Here is a 21,176-nt window from a genome sequence, read left to right on the forward strand (position 1 = left end):
GGCCAGGGTAGGGCTGTCAGCAGGAGGTAGAACATCTTCCAGTCCTGTGCAGGACACCTTGGAGAGCCTTTCCAAGTGAAGGATTGCCCAGTTGAAGTCAGCAGGACTACCCACAAGAGGCTTCCTGGGCTGGGCTGTGACGCTGCCACCACAGCCTCAGCCCTGCTCCCTGGGTAAAAGGAGCCACACAGACTTGATCTGCCTTTTTTATAATCCTCTAGAGCTGTGGAGAGTTCAAGAAGAGTCCGTGTTTACCTGTGTCTGCTCTCTCCACATCCAGCCAGGTTCCCAGCTCCTTGGCTCTCATTTCCAGCAGCAGCAAAAATTTTACTCCCTGCAGTCTGGGTGCCAGAGTCCTGTTGGGATTGAGAAGGGGGTCAGTGGTTTTGAGAGAGCTGCGTGATGATCAGCGAAAGAATGAGCCCAGTTTTCTGGGCAGGGCTCTGCCAGCAGGGCTCTGATTAGTATTGCCAGCACACACTCACACACAGGCACAGCTGGTTGCTTGGCTAAGGGTAGAGACAATTCAGTCTCCTTTCCCCCCTTCTCTGCAGCTCTCAAAGGAAAACATGAACTGCAGGGCTCACCACACAAAACCTGACCATATAAAAACTAAAATTTATTATTAATTTAAAAATTAAAAGTAATGTTTCTGTGCTTGACTGTTCTCAAGGAAAGGGCACAGAAGTCTGCAAGATACACTGAACAGTCTAAAGCCTGCACCCTTTATAGGGAACAGCACTGAATTTTCTCCCTGGGAAATAGGGAAAATAGACCAAGGACAGGCTCTAGTTCTATGCCATGACAAATAATCACAATGCCCAGGCAGGAAACAGGTTCCAGAAAAATTCTTTGACGTTTTCCCCCCGCTCACACTCTGTTCCAGTCCCAGTCCATCAGTACTTGATTCATAGTGAGGCTTTGGGCACCAGCTCTTCTTCCTCTATAGAGTATGAACTTTTGATCTGTTTGTCTAATCCTGAACTGGTTTGAGGTGTTTCACTACTGATGATTTTTCTGCAGGAGATTTCTTGAGCAGAAATAGAGCCTCAGGGAATCAAAAAGTCTTCCAAGCCAGGACTGAGAAAGATGTGAGAGTGTAAGGGGAGGGGGAGAAAAGCCTCCACATACCTCCTAAGAAAGTTTCTGGAGAGGTTCTTATGAATAGGGGAATCTGAACAAAGGAATTAAAAGCTCGTGGGAAATGGCTGACCCAGCATCCCTCCAGGAGCATAAATAGCTGTGCTGATTCACTGCATGCCCTTTGCATCAGTCTGCCCTTTGTCAAATCTCGCCTGGTAGAAGCTTGAAAAGGATCTGGGCAGCAGCTCTGGCAGAATCAGGAGAGGCTCAGCCTGAACTTTGGGGTTTTTGCCTGTTGTGCAGCTCTCCACCAAATGGGCTCCCAGAGCCTGGCTCTGGAAGGGCTAAACCAGCCCCCAGCACAGCTCATGTGGTGTGGAGGATTGCACCAACACCAGCCTGAGCTGAAATGGCCTTAATCCAACCTACACAGGGTGTTTGGATGTCACCTTGACATCCAAAAACCCATGTCCAGCCAGATGACTCCAAGGGCTGAGTGCTGCAGGGATGGCAGTGGGCAAGGAGGAAGGGAGAGGCTTTTTGTTCTGCTGTAATTCTGAATTTTACAGTACACATCACTTCCTGAAAGCTGCCTTTTTTTTTTTTTCTTTTTCTTTTTTTTCCAAATTAAATGTTACAGCAGCACTGGATACATGAATAAGACACAGCCTGCAGAACATGCCCTGCCTCATGCCTGTGAAGATAAGTACCTGTTGCCTATCAAATGCCATCATTCCAGCATTCTCAACATTAAAGGCTCAGAGCCTGATAGGCCTGGAATGTCTTGGCTTCCCAGCAGAACAGGGAACTGCTTTGCAAAAGTGCTCTTTGCATCAAAGAAACAAGAATTGAAGCTTTTCAAGTCTTAAGTTGGGGCAGCTTCACTGCTAACCCTCAGCTAACAGCCTGTGAACCAGTTCATGGGCATTTCCTACCAAGAGGGATTATTATAGATTAGGCACAAGTTTTTTATTCCTAACATCAGCAAAATAAACCAGACACCAGACCCAAGATGAACACAATCCTACAAATCACCAACAATAATTATAGGAACACACTGAATATTTCTTTGATTCACCATTAACTCCAGTAATGAGTCACACAAGAGTTCTAATTACATCCATGAATAAGCCACTCTCTTAAAAGTTGTCCTCGGATCTGCAAGGAAACAACTCTGTGTGTAGATCCAGAGGGAGGATTTTAAAGATAAAGTACTTCAGCTAAAAGTACTGATTGCTGCTCCTCAGCAGTATGAGTAGGTCAGATACTGAAATATGGACAATTTCACAGGATTTAAAAGGAACACTGTGTCCCATTTAAGGCACCCACAGAAAAGGCAGCAGATTGTAGTTGCTGGAAAAGACACCTTTGTTGAACAGGTCCCTACCATCCCACGCCACAATCCAGCCTCCTCTCACAGGGAAGGAGCAGTTCCTCTGGCAAACAGACACTGTCCAGGGTTGGAATGCCCTCCCCCTGCACACAGAAATGATCCTGATCCATCCAGCACACACCCCAAATTCTGCCATCCATCCCACGAGCAGGGAGCTGCAACTCCTCTGAGGGATGGAGGCAGGAGAGTTTGAGTCTCAAGAAATTAGAGGTGCACTTTTGCACTGGAAGTCCCTTTCCAAACCATAATGAGCTCCCCTCCCCAAAACCCTAAGCAGGAAAGAGGAGAGACTGCTGCCCTTTTTTTTTTTTCTTCCTACATGTTAAATGGATTTGCCACTTTAATATTCTTTTAAAGCAAGCCTCAAAGCTGGTAGATGCGTTTAAATTCTCTCCACTACAGCACAGAGAGCAAGCCCCTCTCCACCTCCTTTTTGAGCAGAAGCTGCTACTCATAACCTGTCAGGAACGTAGCAGGTGTTCCCCTGCCAACACCATCTCTTCACCTTGTGTACAAATCAGGCTCCAGAGTGGGAAAAGCAGTGTGCTGGCACCCCTCCTGCACCTTCAGGTTGTATTAAAAACTGACATGATGTGGCAGTTGTGTTATAGAAGATCCTCAATTATCCCCCACCCCCTACTGCTTGATCCTTCTTCAGGCTAAACAAACCCAACTGGAATTTCAAGCATGTGGACTCTTCCAACGTGCCATGCAGGTGTTTCCAGCAGCAGCAGCAGCAGCTGTGGCTGCATCTTAAAGAGCTCTGAGCAAGGACCTGGGTCGAGGAGGGGAGAAGAGGAGTGACAATATGGTTTGGTGTCAGGCAGAGCAAGGAGAAAGGCAACAGGGGCACAGCAGAAACATTTTAGATATACAGATGTGCTCCACCGTGGTCCAGGAGACAATTTTGTCCTCTTAAAGGCCAGAAACTCCCCTGGAGAAGCAGTAAAATCCTGTGTTATAAAGTAATATTTTTACTTTGATGCTTAATTACCCCTTCAGTCCACAAGTTTCTCCCCAGTTGGTTCAGTCTGCAGCCTTCCCAACAGCCACAAAGCAAACAGTGATTATCCCTTTGTCCCAACAGCACAACTGCAACCTGAGTGAGCTCTGTGAGTGCAGAGCTCTTGTGCTGCCCAGCAGCATGTCCAGGGCAGGCTGAATTGGGAACAGGCTGCTGGCCTCCACATCATCACAGCCAGGGATGCAAGACAAAGCTATGCCTAATTAACATAGCATGAATTTTAATCAGGAATCAATTTGCCATATATTAGGAAAATAAGCCCTGGACAGCTTCTTCACCCAGATGGGAAAAACCTCCTGTTGACTTACCAAGCAGTTTTAAACACAAATGTGGTACTTACCTGCTGGCAAAGCCTCAGGTAAACTTACAGCAGGCACCAACCTCTCCTTTGTTTCTTCCTTCCCTCCAGTGAGCAGCATCACCAGCAGGAGCTGCTGAGAGGGCAGTTGGTGTCAGAGTGCCACCAAACTCCACGTGCTGCGGCTTTATTACAGAAGCTGGAAGTGCAACTGGAGAACTGGATTCCATGATGGGAGGCCACATCAGCTCCCCTTAAACTGCCTAATTCTCTGGGGGACAATTTCACAATGGCAGAAGCAAAACAGCCTCGGCCTGGCCCCTTTTCCTCCCATCTAACTGGCCAGTCCTTGCCCCCAGCTATCCTTTGAAATGTAGATTATAAAAAACCAACCACCAGCATGGGCTCCAGAGATAAGAGGAGCACCATTCTGAAGGTGAGGCTGTGCTGAACAGCCTCAGGTATGGAATATTGTTACATAAAAGAAAACAGCAAGGTATGGGAGGTGAGCAAATGCTCCCAGCTCTCACATATCAGGCCACCTGCACTTGGCAGCTGCAAGACACTCGATAACACATTTACTTATCAGCTTGAATAGGAATTACAGTTCTGATTCCAGCCCTGAAATTCTCATTTACATTTCTGACCTCCAGTAAGTTTCCACTTCCTTGCCCCTTTCAGGAGGTTGGACTTCAGGTATTTTTTTTCACACCTCCCTCAGTGCAGAGACTGAGGGACTGGTTCACATAGGGAAAGCAAAACAATTAAGTCAAATACTTGCCAAAATAATTTTATTTCCTTTGAGTATTCCAATATTTACAAACATACCTTTGTAACCTTCCAAGACAGCGCCATCTGAGCACTAAACAATTCTCTGAACTTAAGACACTTTTGGTTAACAACCACTGCATGAAGACAGGTTTTCTTTCTGCTCTCAAAAGTACAAAATTAGGTCTGAAGCTGAATTGCTTGGCAACAGAAACAAGCAGCATATTTCATTCCACAAAAAGTAACTTCTTTACGGCCTCATTTTGCACACAGGGACCAATTATAAGCAGATTCTTACTGGGTTTATTATGGGTCACTGGGATACTTAAAGTGCATTCTGTTCATTAACTCTTCACAGTGCCACATACACCTGTCAGAAATCAGAATGACAACACTGGCCTGGGCTCGTGGTTTTAAGGAGGGGTTTCTGTTGGGACTCAGTCACTGGCCTTCTGTATGTGTGAATGTTTCTGGTTAGGGCCAGTTGGCACTTTGATGTACAACAAGAGAGCTGTTTGTGAAGCCTTCAACACCACCAGTCAGCGGTCAGGACTGATCACCATCAGTAATCACCATCAGTAATCACAAATGGTACTCAGGGTTTGTATCTAAACAAAAGTGAAAACATGGGGGTGACTCCAGAGTGCAAGGACATTTTAATTCAAGCCCTGAGCCCAACATCCCTCTTTTAACTGTCTCCAAACTGGCCACAAGTATATAAACAGGAACTGGCTGCAGTGGTAAATAACACATCACCATTTCTCTCATATTCTACATTTTCTAACTTTTAAATGTTAAATTTTATCATTTCAAAATAGTGCTTTATATTAATATAAATCTTTTCCAGAACCGTGGCTAATTCTATCTGCAGATGGTAATGCTGTTTAAGTAATTTTATTATTAACAAAAATCTATTACTTTACTCTGAACAAGAACGGTAGACACACATTGTCTTAAAAAATTCTCAGTCCTTAAAATAATTTCAAACCATCAGCACTGATGGGAATTCCTGAGCAGTGGCCAAAGAACTGCTGTTAACCCTTAGAACAAAAGGTAAGCATCAATCTTCTGGCACTCATAGCAAGCCACACTGTCCAAAACCCACTCCCTGGTCACCATGGCAATGTTGTTCTGCTGCTGCATTGCTGGAAGACAAACACACAGAGGATACCACTGTTAGCAGGGAGTCAAAGCAAATTTAAGGTGAGACAACTGATGCCTTTCAGAGGAAGCTATTTGCTTTCTGTGTAACATTTTAAAAGCCTTGATAAAAACCCAAAAAAAAGTCTAAAAACAGTGTAGGTAATCCTGCTGCTCCAAAGGGAAGAGCTGTGTGGCCACTGGCCAAGCAGGAAAGAGTGAATACCACAGAATAAACATGAAAAGCAAAGAATGCAGTCCTTGTTATCTTTTCATTTCAGGCCTCAGTGACAGAGCTTTGGTTCCTGTCTGCCCAGACATACTAAGGATGTGACAAGCAACGAGCCTCATTAAGACACAAGCAACATAAAATTACTGAAGTACTTTCAGGCTGCTCTTCCCCATTCCAGGATCTTTTTGTTTTCTCATTTTTCCAGTCCCATGGAAACAGCTGGTTCTTTTTTTTTTCTTTTTTACATCATCCTCCTACTTCAGTTTTTTGTTCAAATCCACTGTAAACTAACCAGCTCCCATTCATTCTGGAACTCCCACTATCTCATCTAAAAGTAAGTCAGCCTGGAACACTTGGACTTTTAAAGCCTCATGGTTTCTCTAGAGCATTTTGCTTGAAAGAAAAAAGGCAAAGTTATATCAGTTAAGGCTTTGTGGCAGGACATTGTTTCTGTAAATACACAGAGGACAACTGAGCCAACAGCATTCACCTGCCAGAGCAGGTTTTAAGATTCTATTGCTGATTCTGGAGACAACATCCCTTATGCTTCTTTCAAGACATACCTCCATCTCCAGATGCAGCAGGATTTTAGTCTGATTCCTCTACAAACCTCTCTGATATTTGGCTATTAAAAGGACAGAGGTGACAAGGACACTGAATGTGTACCAGGAAACAGCCCACGACAGAGTCACTTTACCTCTATAATCTGTGTTTTCCTTCCAAGCATCTGGTTGCACAACCACAACAGCAGTAGAGTTCTAGGATTTTAAGATAAAAAAAAAATAAAAATGCTACTGTTATCTGTCTGTCATTAAATGATCCTCATATCTACCTGCAGAGAGCAATAATTGGGCTAACCCTCTTCAGAGCATCACTTCAGAGAGGAATTTAGGAAGCAGTAGAGAGAGAAAGACATTAGCACCTAAGATTCTTCTTTGATTTCTCTGCAGGAATGACATGACTACATTCAGGCTTTTTGTGACACGAGTGAGGCTCAGTGCTGATTTCAAGACAGATTAGTTATCTGGCCCCAGCTCTCAAAACACACCTGCAGGCTTCAGGCTCTGAGAAGCCTGGGCAGGGCAGCAAATCTGTCACCAAAGTTGTCCCTGAGGTAACTGTGGGAGGGTAACACTTCAGCAACACTTACTGATGAATGGGTGAAGAGATGAAGCTGCTTCACCACAGAGGCACCACAAAGCTCCACCATCCACTCCAGGTGCTCTGAAGAGATCAGATGAACAGTTTGTTACTTCAGTGTTTTATATCAGGTTGAAATGGGAATTATTCCCTGAGCCCTCCTGCATTTGTTCCAAGATAAAAGCTGCCATAATGTGGAAGAGATGTTAGCTTTGGTGGAATGTAAGACCTTTCACTTTCAAACCTGCTGGGGAGCATCAACTCCATCTTCCCTCAGCCTCTAGTAAGGTTTACACCAAACAAAACACTGAAAAAGCAAAAGTAGCACGTGCCCAAACTTTACAGTCACAATTTACTTCTTCTGATCATAAGAGACAAGAAATGCAAGACATGAAATGAAAATTAAAAACCAGAAGTTAGAACTGTGATTATTTCTCATTAACTAAAGTAGTCAAAGTACTTAATTTCCACCAATTTGTTGAACTGATGGTGAAGAAGATAAATAATCTCTCAAGAGCCACAACTGACTGTCACTGCAGCAGGTGAAAGCACTGCAGCCTCTGCAGCAATTACTGTAAATGTCAAGAGATGTGAGGATATTTCACCCAGTCAAAAATAAAATCATTGGACAAATCAGAAGACACCTGATAAACAAGCCACAAAAATGGGAAGTCAGGCACAAGTATTTTAAGTGGAAAAAAAAATCTTAGCTTAAATTCTTAAAACACTTAATATAGTTTATTAAACTTCAAAATAACTAAGTAAAGCCATGGTGCACAGCTTTTTCTTTGCATACAAACTGCTGGTTTTGTTGTGTTTCAACTTTTAATACCTGCTCCTACAGATAGAAGGTTACACAGAGGATTGTCATCTGCTAGAAGGATACTTAGGAACCATTTACTAAGACGAAAAGTGCTTAAATACAAGTATTCAAGAGCGTCTACAAATTACACTAATGGTTTTCCTTGCTAAGAATTCATTTAATTCCACTAAAATGACACACCTGTAGTCATATCAGTGAAAGGTCCACAGCAACAGATCTCAAAGCCTTTAAAGATCTGAAAAGAAAGGCAGAAGTTAACAGAGCACCTATGGGGTTTTTAAAGGTCAGTCTTCCAGGGCTTGTTATCAAGTTATTACTATTTTCACTATTTCATCTGCAGCCCTGACATGCTCGTACCTTTCCAGTCCCAGCCTGCCTGGCCCTCTTGGGACCTTGGTGGTTTCGCCCGTTGATGACATCTCCCCTGACTTCAAACTTCTCCTGGAACACAAACACACCCAACAATCAGGAGTCAGGGACTGGGAACACCTTCCTGTCAGTTCTGCACCAGGCCAGGAAGGTGACAGATTTCAGAGCTGGAAAGTTACAAATATGTGCGTGCAGAAAGTGGATTAAAATGAAAAGGCTTTTCGAGAGAAATGCTGGAGAGCAGGAATGAAACCCCTGCACCATCAGGCAGCTTTAAAAGAAACAAATTACAGTCAGACTGTACAGGAGTCTAGAAATAGAAAAAAAGGAGCAGCACATTCCATGACTACAATGAACTTATCAGTAAAGTCTCATTTGATAGAAATTATCACTACACAGCATTTCCTTAGGCAAAGGAAATCTTTTGCTCTATGACATGATTTATCAATATCAGTAGGAATGCTTATATATAAAAAAAATATATGTCTACAACCTGTTAACAAAATAACAGGGACTTGATGTCTTCAGTAACAATGAACACCAAGTATTAGTGTGGCTTTTGGTCAGGTTTCAGACTAGAGTTCAATATATTAAAAGTTTAGACAATATCTGGGATTACTGGCAAGTCCATCAGTGTTTACCCATTGTGACATTTCACTCTAGATAAAAGACCTACCTCATCCAGTATCCTTTCTTCTTTAAGTGACTGAATTACCCCTAAATAAAAAAAAAATAAAAAAAAAAATCAGAGCACAAGTCATTTCATCCAGCAAACAGTTCTTCCACTGCCAGTAGTCTGACTTCATTGCTATATTAAATTGAAGGTATTTGTTCTAAAGGAATGCTATAGTTCAAAGTATGTATGATGCTGAAAGAGCTTTGGAAATTTATTTACCTTTTATAAATAATATTAACTTTACACTAATCGATGCCATGCACCTCAAAGATTTAAATTAAGAGGGGAAAAAAAAAGACTTTTACCAGGGTGGGGAGCAACCCAATGTGGTTATTTGAAAGCAGAAAAGCTATTCAGAGAATTAAAGAATCTTGATGTTGCTGGTTTTTAATTTTAATTTATTTTTAATTATTTTGAAGAAACACTGCAAAACATCAGATTCCAAGACACGAAGAGATCCTTTCTCCTTACTGTAAGAAGTGGAGATGACATTTGTGGTAGAAGGGCAAAGACTTCACTTCTGAAACAAATTATACCTACACTGATAACTAACCACCCATTTCCTTCCTGCAATGCCCAGGAAATACTTCAGTGTCCGTTCACACACCAGCTCCTCATCTGCAGAGAACACAAGAGTAACATCATCTCTTCCAGTTCTTCCATTAGCAAAACAAAACCCAGATCAGGTTATTTGTGCCTAAAAGCAGAAGTTTTCTGCTAAGTGCAGCAGCAAAAATATCAAAACTATAGAAAGATTCCAAAATTCAAGTATCCTGATTTTACTAAACTGAAGGAAACTAGCAGAGACTAATCATATGTACCACTTACGAATGATTATTTAGTTATTTAATGGAGATAAGCAAGGGAAAAGCACGATTTCTTTGGGAAGAAATCTTCATTTCTTTCTTCATTTCCTTTTGGTTGGTTATGAACTACTTTCACATTGATGTGCTGTAAACACCTGAAAATTATGACCAAACAGCTAGAGAAATAAATATCCAATATTCTTGTGTGAATCATTCAAGGAAAAATGCACCCTCACTCTGATTCTGTGAAACACAGTAACAAAGAATCCCAAGCTTGAACAAAAAATTTATGATGAACAATCAACACCTTCTCCTCAAACTTATTACAATTTATTGCTGACCTGTCTGCTTGTTGGTCAGACTAAAGGTAAGATTCTATATGGTCTGTCAATATAGGATTTGGTCACACAGCCCCCAACAAACCTGTTTTCATTATGACATGGGTTGTTCCTTCCGTAATGTGATTAGATAAAGTGCTCTGAGTTCTTCTCACAAACTTCTGGACCACCAACTGAAAAGCAGTTAAGAAAATTAGTAGGTAGCAAAACAGATTTAAACCCAAACAGCCCCCAGTTTGCAGGACCATAACATAAACAGTCCCTTTAAAGTAACAGTTTTATTTTTGTTGGCACACAGAATGGACATTTCCTTAAAAGCCACTCCAACAGCCCCTTGCCCAGGCTGTCTAGAACTCCTCTGGCTTTGGAATAATGTGTTTTTTCCCCCCAGACATCAGCAGTCATTTCAAAAGTCCAAATTCCACTAACCTGCCCGTTACAGGCAGCATCCTTCCCATTTTTAGGAGTGAGGAAGCATGACTTGAGTTGCTGTGTTACTCATCTGCAGCTCCCATGAGCTTAGTTTCTATTATACTTTGAGATCTCTCCTTTGAGGACTGTAGTGGTAATCAGGAATCGTTAATTACTGATCTCAGACATCTGAAATTTACTCACATGTTCGCTGTGATTCAGACCTGATGCCACAATTGACATTTGTTTCCTCTTGGTCACAACTGGACTTGCAGCATTTTCTTTCCCAGCTGCACTGGGCAGAACAGGTGCAGGAAAACATCCACTTCTCTTCAATCTGTGTGCTGGACCAGAGCTTTTATTTGTGTTTTGAGACACAACAGACCCATTTGTGGCTCCTGCAGTTCTAGGGTTAAGAGGCCTTATGGAGGAGGAAGAGTTATTTGGACTCTTGACCACATTTGCAGAGAGATTTGATGAGACAGATGAACTGTTTTGCCTGGTCCCAGATTCCTGCTCCTCTGCATTTTCTGAAGGAAAAGAGAAATAACTCCTTGAGAAAATTTCATCTTCTTGTAGTGATGGTAGAAGGCTGTTGCTCTCTCTACCTTTAAGTTCTGCAGTCACTTCCTTTCCTTATATGTTTATTATTTCATCTTTGCCTCTATCATTACTTTTTCCTTTTTATAGAGAAGACAACCAGAACACCTGTGAAACTTCTAGCAGTGTATGAGGCAAAAGCCATGAATTTAGAAGTGAGACAGAAAAGCTCCTATTAGTGTCAAAATGCTGTCCCACCCCATCCTGATGGGCAGCCACACAGCTGGGCTACCAAACAAGCAGTAACATCTTTTTAAATTGACCAGAGACATACAAATTAAAATCCTTGATTTACAAGATGATGATGTATGTCTTGCTGGTATGTTAAAAAAAAAAAAAAAAAACCAACATGAAAAGAGCAGGGAAAAACCCACCAAAATTCAAAATGTGTTGGCTCCCTCTTCACTTAAGTTACCTGCTTCAAGCTGACACTGCCTGTATTCTTGCACTGCTTCCTGCACAGGTTTTGTCTTTGCACAAGCAGCTTTGTTCTTTAGAACATTGTCACACTCAGGGCCTTTCTCCAGATCTGATCTCTTTAACAAACAGGATTCAGAAGATGGAAGCAACAATTCTGGAGACCTTGAGAGAGGGAAACTGATTTTAACACCTTTTTCACTCTTCTAAGTATCAGTCATGTCTCCACAGCAAAGGTATTGTAATGGCTCAGAAGTATTTATTTCAATATTTTAAAGTTTTTTTAATAGAAGTTTAGAAATAAAAACAAACCAAACCAAACAAACAAACCCAAAACACTGACCTTTCTTTTTCTTGTCCCATTTGTTCCATCCCACATGTTCTTTCACTACTGGCACGTGGCAGCTCGCTATTGACAGGCAAAAATTCACAGGCCTGGCTTCCTTGTTGCTTTAGTGCTGCTTCAAGCACTGCCATTTCTTGCTGAAGCTTTTTCAGGCTATTCTGCATAGCATTCTTTTGCTGCAGAGGAGACACAGGAGTGTCAACATCAGCAAACTCAGGGTTTAACAAATGAAATTGCTTGAAAACTGGGAGCAGCAGAATTGTTTTGAATCACTTCTTGCCACGTGTTCAAAGGGTGACTGTGGTGCTTTTAGCGTTGCAAACACTGCACACCCCCCACCAGCAGAAGCAAAAACCCCCAACCAACCACACACTCATTTTGCCAGTCACATTATTTCAGTTTAGATCTCTCAGTGTTTAATCAGTGAGAAAAAAATATAACTTACGCAAAAATTTAGGTAATTTTGTCCAAACTGCATTAGTTACTTAATTTAAAATTTAATAATGAACATCAAGTATTGAGTCTCTGCACTTCCCACCATTACTAAGAGCCCCAAAGGATTAAAATATTCCATATTATTTTTCCTTATCTTCCCTCTCAAAAATATTACATTAAATGTTTAAAAACACACCACAGGCAGCTCCTCATAAGAACAGCTCAGGGCTTCAAAGGATCCTTTTAAAAACCCAAACACCCTTTCACCCTACATGATAAAGCACTTTCCACAGAACTGAATCTTCCAGTTATAGCCCCAGCACTGGCACCATGTGGAAACTCCTTGTTACTGAATCCATTAAAAAAAAAAACAAAACAACCAAACAGAAAACCACTGCCACACCACAAGCCAGAACTCCCCACCAATCTGCACTGCCATAAATCCATTCAGTCCAGGCACATCCTACAATATCTGTCAATGACGCCACATCAGGAAGCAACGTCCTGCCAGCTGATCACATCTTACACTGATGCAGTAAACAACTCATAAAGCACAACATTAAGTTCACTCTTCTCTGACACAAGCTACTTCTAGCTCTGAGTGCCCAAACTCACCTGTGTGGTGAGGATTTCCCCCTGAGAGAAAGGTTCATATGAATCTTCCACGATGCTCGTTTCACTCTCATACCCAGATGCTTCGCCTTGAAGGAGGTGGAAAAACAAGAAATCTGAGTTAAAGGAAAAAAAAAAACCACCAAAATACAACTAACCCATCAACATTATGTATAATCTCTTACTACACAGATCTTTTAGACAACTACTAACTATAATGCTACAGTGACAAGTTTTGAGAACACTGAAATTGGAAGCACTTTAAGACCCACTTTAAAGGAACATTTCAAAGAATACCATGTCATACACATGGCAAAGGAAACAGGACTCAGTGTGTCAACAGTGATAAAGAGTCCTAAACATTTATGAAAGCCATAAAAATGCCATAATATTTGCCACAAAATTCTACAGCCAATTTCAACAAACATTTCATTGGGGGTGGGGGGGAAGCTTAGGTGGGCTGTATGAAATTTTGCTGACAATGCAAGTATCACATTGCAATAACACTCAAAAATGAGTGTCCCATCAGACAGCCTCTGGTGTCCAGCCTGTTCATTTGTGCTCTGAGCAAAGAAGACTGGGAGAACATAACTTCCAGGAAATAAACCACTGAGGGTTTTTTGTTTGGCTGTTTAGGGCTGATGCATTCCTTCTGAGAGCAAGCACCTCATAAACACAGAAGAAAGTTCCCCCCCAAAAACCAACGTGTTTTAACATTACAAACACAGCTGCAGAGATGAAAATCTTAGTTTGTACCTAGGTTTGCTCCCATGGTTGGGTCTTCCTGGCATTCATCTCTGGAGTTAGTGTTGGTCCTCTTCAGCCTTCCATTACAACTCTCAAGAGTTTCTTTACTCTCATTCACACTGGTCACTTCTTCGGATGCATCAGCTTGTGGCAAAGGTTCCTTCAGCTCTTGTGCTTCACTAACTGATTCTTCAGACATGGACTGGGAAGAAAATAAGTTGACAGAGCATTCTGACTGCTGGCTTGGTGAAACACACACATTGCCTGGAGCAACTTCAGGCACTTTCTGCATAATATTGTCATCATTACTTCTACTGTGAGGCAGCATGTCGGGCCTAGCTGAGGCCTCTATCACAGATGTCACTTGTTTATCGACCTGCAGAGGTGTGCTTGCTGATTTGTCAAATATCAGTGTCTGAAAACAGGGTGGATCTTCCTCCTCGCAGGATTCTTCATCCGAAGACGGCAGTTTCTGTGCTCGCCTTCGGGGCTTCGGAAAACCTCGAGATCTTGGCTTAGAACCAGCATTTCTATTGTGGAGTTCTTCTCCCAGGGCACTGTTGCTTCCTTTCACGAACACTGCAGATTGCTCTCTCCTATCAGTGTCACCAAAGCTGGTGTTCTCTTCACTCTCAGAGCACAGCAAGCCATCGGGAGTGTCAGACGAACCTGTAAAATCACTGTTCCCTCTAAGAGCCTCTGCAACTAAACACTCAGGCATTGCTGTGCTAGCAGTTTGGGTTGCTTGTTCTTCATTCCCCTCTATTTGTTTTCTTTTGCTACTTTTTTTCCCAGTGACCTCATGGCTGAATTCAGCAGGGCTTTGCTGACAACTTGCCGGACAAATGATTGATCCAGATTGAATATGCAGAATTGGTTCTTTGTCGTCAACAACTTTAGTGTTTTCTTTCAGACTGCTTTCTGATATTTCATGGCCTGTGTTTAAACTGGTTTGTTTGGAATCGTGCTCTTCTGTGTTACTCTGCTCACTTTGGCTTCTATTACTTCTGATTGGATTCTGTCTCAACTCACCTGCTATCCCTGTGTCAGTTGACACAGGGTTTTCATTGCCCAGCTTTCCTTTTAGTGATTGGTTTTCGGCCTCAGACCCAGCAGCCCCTGTTCTCACTGGTGTCAGAGTCCCTTCCTTTGCAGCCTGTGACACAGCCTGTCTGTCTTCTGTGCTGATGGCAGAGCAACTCACATGATCAACAGACTCACAGCTCTTAAGCTTCTCTTTCTCACTCAAGCTTTCAGCAGTCGTTCTCTCTTCTTGCAAGTTTTCTGCTTGTAAATCTTTGCTACCCTTATTTCCTCCCTGAGCAGCAAGTGATGGGTTTAAAGTTTCAGAATCAGGGTTTTCTGCTGCACGAGCCTGCCTGGGGGTCTGATAGAGGCTGAAGGACAAGCGTTTCGAGTGCCTGAATATGTTTCTCAGGTACTGAGTGTCTAAGTCACTGTCCTCAGCTTCCTTGGCCATCTCCAGTACAGTTTTAGCCAGGGGCAACTTTTCGGTTCTGAAGTCTCCTGGAACACTCTGTGAATCGTGCCCACGTTCCTGTGGAAAAGCAGTAAGTGATTCAGTCACCTCTTGAGTCTGATGGGAAGCAGTTTGCTCAGCAGGCGCTGCAGGAGGCTGGAGGAGGACGGGGCTACCTGGTATTTCACTGTCTTGAGAACCCGAATGAGGTGCAAAGGAACCACCGTTTGAAGGCTGACATGAAGGTGCAGGACTGAAGAGACTTTTTCCAGTTTCTGCTCTGTCAGATAAACTCTTCAGGCTAACCTGCATTTCATTTGCTCCCAGATCCCCTCCCTTCAGACCGGTGACTGCCTCGAAACTCAACGCACCCCGAGGCTCACGCAGGTCTTTGCATTCAGCAGCCTGAGCTGCCACATTCCTTTGGTCTCCAGAGACAGACCCTCCACGATCACCGTGATTCTTTCTTGGTTCCTTTATTACTCCTTTTCCCGTTTCTTTTGTCATTTCTTCAGAAAGTGCCTGGAGTCTCCTGCTGCGCCTGACCTGGGTGTGCTCCGAGTCAGCTCTCCTGGGCTCTTCGCTGCTGGGATAGCTGTCGATCTGTGGCTCAGCTGGCTCAGGGGAAACAGAGTTTCTGTCCACTACTAACTGCAGAGCACACATGGTCCTGGTGGAATGCCTGCATCTTCTCGCTGCAGAGCTTTTTTTAGTGCTTTTCTGATCACTGACACGCATTTTTGGCTCCCCATCACGGTGCTTGCTCGTCGCCTTCTCAGTAGCTTTTTTCCACGAGGCTCCTCCTCCTGTTAGGTTATTATCAACCCTATTCCGAGAGAGGTGACTCTCATTAACAGCACCACTGCCATCACATCTTTCCTTTTCAGCATCTCCAAGGCACCTGCTAACACTCTGAGGGCCTCCACCTGCCTCTTCTGTGTCTTTTTTCCTGATGAAATCCTCAGGTTGCAGGACGTGGGCAGTCTTCCTTTTTCGGTTGGGTCTGTCCCTGCTGGAATTATTCAAGGACTTATCACCAGCCACATCTTCCTTTTTTGTAGCAGATAAAGTGTCTCTCACAGTAGAAGGGGGGTTTGATTTCCTCTCTCTTCTGTATGTTTTTCCAAATATTTTGTCTTTGATGCTATCTGTTGTTTGGTTTGACCGTCTCTTGTTTCTCTCAGCCACTGCAATTTCCATGGAATCCACCACAGGGTCAGTGTTTTCTGAAATACAGGATTCCTTATCTGAGGAACGTGCATCTCCTTCATCTGAAACATCAGTGGCTCCAGCAGAATCATCCAGGGAATAACTGGAAGATATAATCTCGTTGCTTTTTGAGAACCATTCATTGACCTTCTGAATGCTTCGCTTCAGCCTCTTCCTGGAGACTCGATTCACGGTGCCAGAGGGAAGTGTCTTCTCTGGCTGAAGCAGCTTCTCCTCAGGAAGTTCTTTGTCATGGAAAGAGTCATTCTCAGGTTCAGACACCTCCACAGCTTCCACACTTTCCTTGCTTTTATCCAGCTTGCTCCCTGAACTATCTTTTAAGTCAAACTCTTTGTTTTCACTGTTGGACTGAGTTTGCTCTTCATCCGTTTCTTCTGTGCTCTCCAAAAATGATGTGCCCCTGTTTACTGTGGGGCTGGAATCACCTGTTCTGTCACACTGCTCTGGAGATAGATCTGCAGGAAGAGCATTTAAAGGAGGACTCTGGCACTCAGTCACATCCACTTGGTCAGGTTTGGCACATTCAGCGACGCTCTGAGCGCTTTTCTTGCTTGAGCCTTCCTTCGAGAAATCACTTTCACCTGTTAGATCTATAAGTGTTGTAAATTATTAAGCCCTACTTTACACACACAAAAACCTTGTTTTAAAAGAACTGTTCTTATTTCCCCCCAAACCAGAATATTACACTGCACAAATCTCCCTCTAGAGAAAAGCAGAGATATTACACATGTTCTTCTAACTTCCCACATGAATTACCAGACAGTGCTCTCTGTCTGTACTGTAATACAGGGATAATTACATTTTGATCAAGTTACTTTTTTTCTTTCTGATCCTGTGCACAAAATATTCACATTTTAAGTATCTATTCAACCAGAACAGTCTTGCATTACAGTGTCATGTAGGCATCAGCAGAACTACAGCACACAAGACTGCAACTATATTTATATCTACCTATCTAGATATATTCAATAATGCCAAATATTAACTTGTGGTGCTTCTTTCAAGCTTAAAATACCTCTGTCACCAAAATAATAAAACACACCTGTGACATTTGGTGGTGCTATTTCTTTGGCACACAGCTTGTCAGGCTGTGCACTGCAAGAATTTTCATTCCCCTTCTCAACACTCTCAAGTTCTTCGAGCTTTCCTTGGGGAGAAATCTGAACTGCAGCTTTGTCTTCCAACCTGTTGGGGAAAGAAATCTACTTTTACTACAGAGAAAGCCACAACAGACAGAACAGAAGATTATACTTATTTTTTTTATCTTTTTTTGCTCTCTGAAATAGTTCCTGGGGAAGCCAGGCTGCAGAATTGACACTCACCACAACCAGACCCCTTCAGAGTTTCAGGCCACAACTTTAAGAGACCCCCCTCTCACATTCCTGAATTTAACACTTTCTAAAGCACAGCACCTACTTTTCTATTGAAGGACTAATGTCTATGTAAGCAATAAAACATCTAGAAAACCATTTAAAGCACATAAGATGGCAAAGTGTTGAAATTCAGCCACCCATTCTACCCTATCATTTGTCACTTTTAAGAATTCTATCAGTCCTATGCTAAGGAACTAAAACCTAGGAATGAGAACACTGAACTAATTGTCTTTAGAAGATAATAATTCCTTAATCACCTTCACTTACCCAGTTTTGCTTGCCTGTTTAAAAAACTCTTCAGATGATTCAGAACCTGAAAACAAAAAAATCAGCTGTTACTCTGGTTGGAATGATTCAGGGAAAGGTGACTTGCTAGACTCAGTGTTTATCATCACATGCACACCAAGTTCTTTCTGGAGGTGTAGATGTTTTCAGCTTTTATCGGATGAAATCAACTTCAATCATAAAGTATTTTGATTTATCAGCTTGGAATTACCCGTAATTTCTCCGCTTATTGTCCTCTTAAGGAGAAATTAAGTGTTTACAGACACTTTGAACTTCATTTATTTGCAAGCACTTTACATAAGATCAACCAGCGTGGATCTACAACAGATCTTACCCAGCTCCACATAAACCCCTTTCTGAGGGTCACATTTCTGGGGTTTGTTGCTCAGGCGATTCCTTTTGACCCTGGTATCTGTAAGCTGAGTGTTCACAGCAGTTTCCTGCTGACAGGAGAACAGAAATGAAGTTATTTGAAAAAACCCTCACTTGTAACTACTTAAACCATGGCAGGAAGGGCTGATAGAAATGCTCTGTCATGAGAATTTGTAGCTTCTGTGCAGAAATCCAACACGAGTAATTTGCTATATTGATATCAGCAATGGAATGTGTCAATAGAAACAATTATCATGCATTTGACAGATCAAAACATTAACAGTTTGATCTTACAAGCAGGACAGACAAGTTTGCAAGCCTAGTTTCAGTAAAAGACTGTAATATAGAAATATCATCTATAAGTTCAGGTTCTTTATGCAAACATCTTTTTCAAGCAGGTTAGGAAGCCAAAAATCCAGGGTATTATTCAAGTCAAACATCAATCTGAGAGCAACCCAAAATCTCCTACTTCCTTCATTGATGTATATGCATCTATCTACATTCCAAATAAACTTTTAAACAACCCAGGAAAATGAAATGGGAAAAAAAACCCCAATTACCGAGGTGAGGTTTTCTTGTCCATTTTCTTCAGCACTCTTTCTCCTGTTCCTGAAGCCTTTACTTTGAACGACTGAACTTTCTTTACCCAGGAACTCAGTAGCAGTGGTTTCTGTGGATGTTTTATGAATCTGATGACTCTTTAAAACTGAAAAATGTTCATAGGGGGGCAAAAAAAAAAAATCTTGACCTCACCAACTGATTTTTCCAACCAATTCTGCTTATACAGATAAACTAGCAAGAACAGGATCTAATACTACTGATTTTAGAATGGCTGAGCAGGTTGAAGATAATTTGAAAACAAAGTATTTTCCACAGCACAATATACAAAGCCCCTCCCCAAACAAAAGTCATCTGTCCCCAACCAGAATGTCTTCTCTATCAAAATAGAAACAGTCACATGTCTGACTTGCCAATGCCTTTTACAAAGTACTTATTCAAAGTTTGCATTCACAAAGAATATATCTGAATTTTGATAATTCTTCCCATATTTAGCATTGCACGTTAAATGGGATACCTTATAAACAACGATAAATGTCAAAACTTTATTTAAAAAAAAAAAATTGGGGGCATACGTTCACACCACTTACACTTCACTCCAGTGTCAAGCTCAAAAGCGTGGATAGTTTCCAACAATCCTTCAATGACTTGCTTAAATCTAGAATTTTCTTTCAGGCTCCTGAAATAACATCGGTACTTGAGTTGTTTTAAGACAAACGACTAGAAATACTTCTCTTAGAATATAAGCTGAACAAAAAAAAGGGGTAGAACTCTCAAGTGGAAGATGAGACAATGAGAAATTGTTGCCAGGGAATAATAACCCAGTTCCCCCAACCAACCATTATGAATTAAAACTATCACAAAAATGAACATTTCATGTTTTTCCTCACATAGGTTTGGCAGAGTTGTAATGATTGAACAGTGATACAGCACAAACATCTGTTAACAGAGGTGTGTTCCCCTGCCATCACTGGGAAAAAGCTTACACTGAGATAAGGTTCTGCAGTTACTCCTTTAGACATAGATTATTTAATAACCACCTTTTCTTCTTTATTTCAGTCTTATGCTGAGGCATTTTAAAGACAATTTTGCTCACAGTTCAAACCCCCCATTCTCCAGCCCCCTTACAAAGACAGGTTTCCCACCTCTTGGTAACTTCAGCCTTACACAGAGGACACTGCACCACACCTTTCTTCTTCTTGCTGAGCAGTTTGAACATGCAGAACCTGGGAAAAAAAAATAACAGTAGTCTTGATGGTAACAAAAGGAGGAGATTAGCACTGAAGAAGTATACATGGAAATTAAAAACAGATTGACTAAGCACTGCACTTGCAAGTTTTCAAACCCACCTGCAGAATATGTGATCACATTTCGTTGAAACTGGCTCTTGTACCACATCCAAGCTACAAAAAGAAAAACATAAATAAGTGGATAGAAGTTACAGACACTGTAGGGATCCATATTCTAAGTAAAACCTTTGCTATTTCAGCATTTGTTTGCTGAACTACAGACCTCACTTTTCAGGGACAAGGGGGGAAAAATCCACCCTACTTTACAAACAACATTCTAATCCAATCAGATAATTTTTCCCCCCTCTCTAGATAGAGAACTGGAATATTTAGGTTGTAAGAGAAAACCAAAATATACATTCTGTCTTATACTTTGTCACTTGAGCCTTACAAAACATCAATATACTTGGTCTTCAGCAAGAATCCCTTTGATTTGTTGTAAATCATTGAACTGACAAAACATTTGCAAAGAAAGGGGGGGGGGGAAGATAAAAACCAAAAAAAAACCTCCTTAACCATATTGATATTACTCCCAGGCATACCATATCGGGCACTCCAAGTTCTTCTGCATAGCCGAAAGCACATTTTGTATGTGCCCAACAGTAATCACCGAGGAGTCCATCCTTTACATCCAAAAACAGTCTGGAGAAAAAAAAGAAATAATAATCAGGGTTCACTGCGGCTTTCAGCAGAAACTCCGGGCGCAGAGAGCAGGACAGCGGGGAAAGGGGGCGTTCTAGGCGGGAAAAGGCGATCCCGATCCCACCCCCGTCCCTCAGCGCCGCGTTTCGCGCCCTTTCCGCCGCTCCGCGCGCAGCCAATCAGGCCCGACTGGGCGGGGCCGGAGCTCCCACCGCGCCCTCCTATAGGCTCCTCCCTCCGAGGAGGGGCGTGGCCGGGTAGGCTCGGACGCCTCTGATTGGCTCTGGCG

At 42.2% G+C, this 21,176-nt stretch overlaps 1 protein-coding gene across 2 annotated transcripts; it reads right to left on the reverse strand.

Annotated features, from left to right (window-relative positions):
* Positions 1–5,141: 5,141 nt before the first annotated feature.
* Positions 5,142–20,883, reverse strand: BRCA1 (BRCA1 DNA repair associated). Of its 2 annotated transcripts, none has more exons than XM_027895993.1 (21): positions 20,788–20,883; positions 20,306–20,359; positions 20,102–20,182; positions 19,547–19,635; positions 18,959–19,104; positions 18,361–18,466; positions 18,009–18,054; positions 17,411–17,553; positions 13,668–16,949; positions 12,915–13,000; positions 11,862–12,040; positions 11,517–11,683; positions 10,706–11,031; positions 10,176–10,263; positions 9,487–9,564; positions 8,947–8,987; positions 8,259–8,342; positions 8,082–8,136; positions 7,089–7,162; positions 6,636–6,696; positions 5,142–5,711 (listed from the first exon to the last, which is right to left on the reverse strand). In XM_027895993.1, the coding sequence occupies exons 1-21, from the start codon at positions 20,865–20,867 to the stop codon at positions 5,608–5,610; spliced, it is 5,370 nt and encodes a 1,789-aa protein (XP_027751794.1). In that variant the 5' UTR covers positions 20,868–20,883; the 3' UTR covers positions 5,142–5,607. The 2 variants fall into 2 exon arrangements, with proteins under 2 accessions (XP_027751794.1, XP_027751793.1); XM_027895992.1 differs by having other exon boundaries at positions 18,361–18,469.
* Between the last annotated feature and the right edge of the window lie 293 nt (positions 20,884–21,176).

The sequence above is a fragment of the Empidonax traillii genome, unplaced genomic scaffold, assembly GCF_003031625.1.
Source record: "Empidonax traillii isolate 1590-97213 ecotype Southwest subspecies unplaced genomic scaffold, ASM303162v1 scaffold476:size613836, whole genome shotgun sequence".
Classification (NCBI taxonomy): domain Eukaryota; kingdom Metazoa; phylum Chordata; class Aves; order Passeriformes; family Tyrannidae; genus Empidonax; species Empidonax traillii.

Coding starts and splice junctions, on each gene's coding strand:
- BRCA1 (XM_027895992.1), bottom strand. CDS start 20,867: ATGGACTCCTCGGTGATTACTGTTGGGCACATACAAAATGTGCTTTCG. Junction 19,636..20,101: donor AAGGCTGAAGTTACCAAGAG/GTGGGAAACCTG, acceptor ATGTTATTTCAG/GAGCCTGAAAGAAAATTCTA. Junction 17,554..18,008: donor AAACAGGCAAGCAAAACTGG/GTAAGTGAAGGT, acceptor TTTCCCCAACAG/GTTGGAAGACAAAGCTGCAG.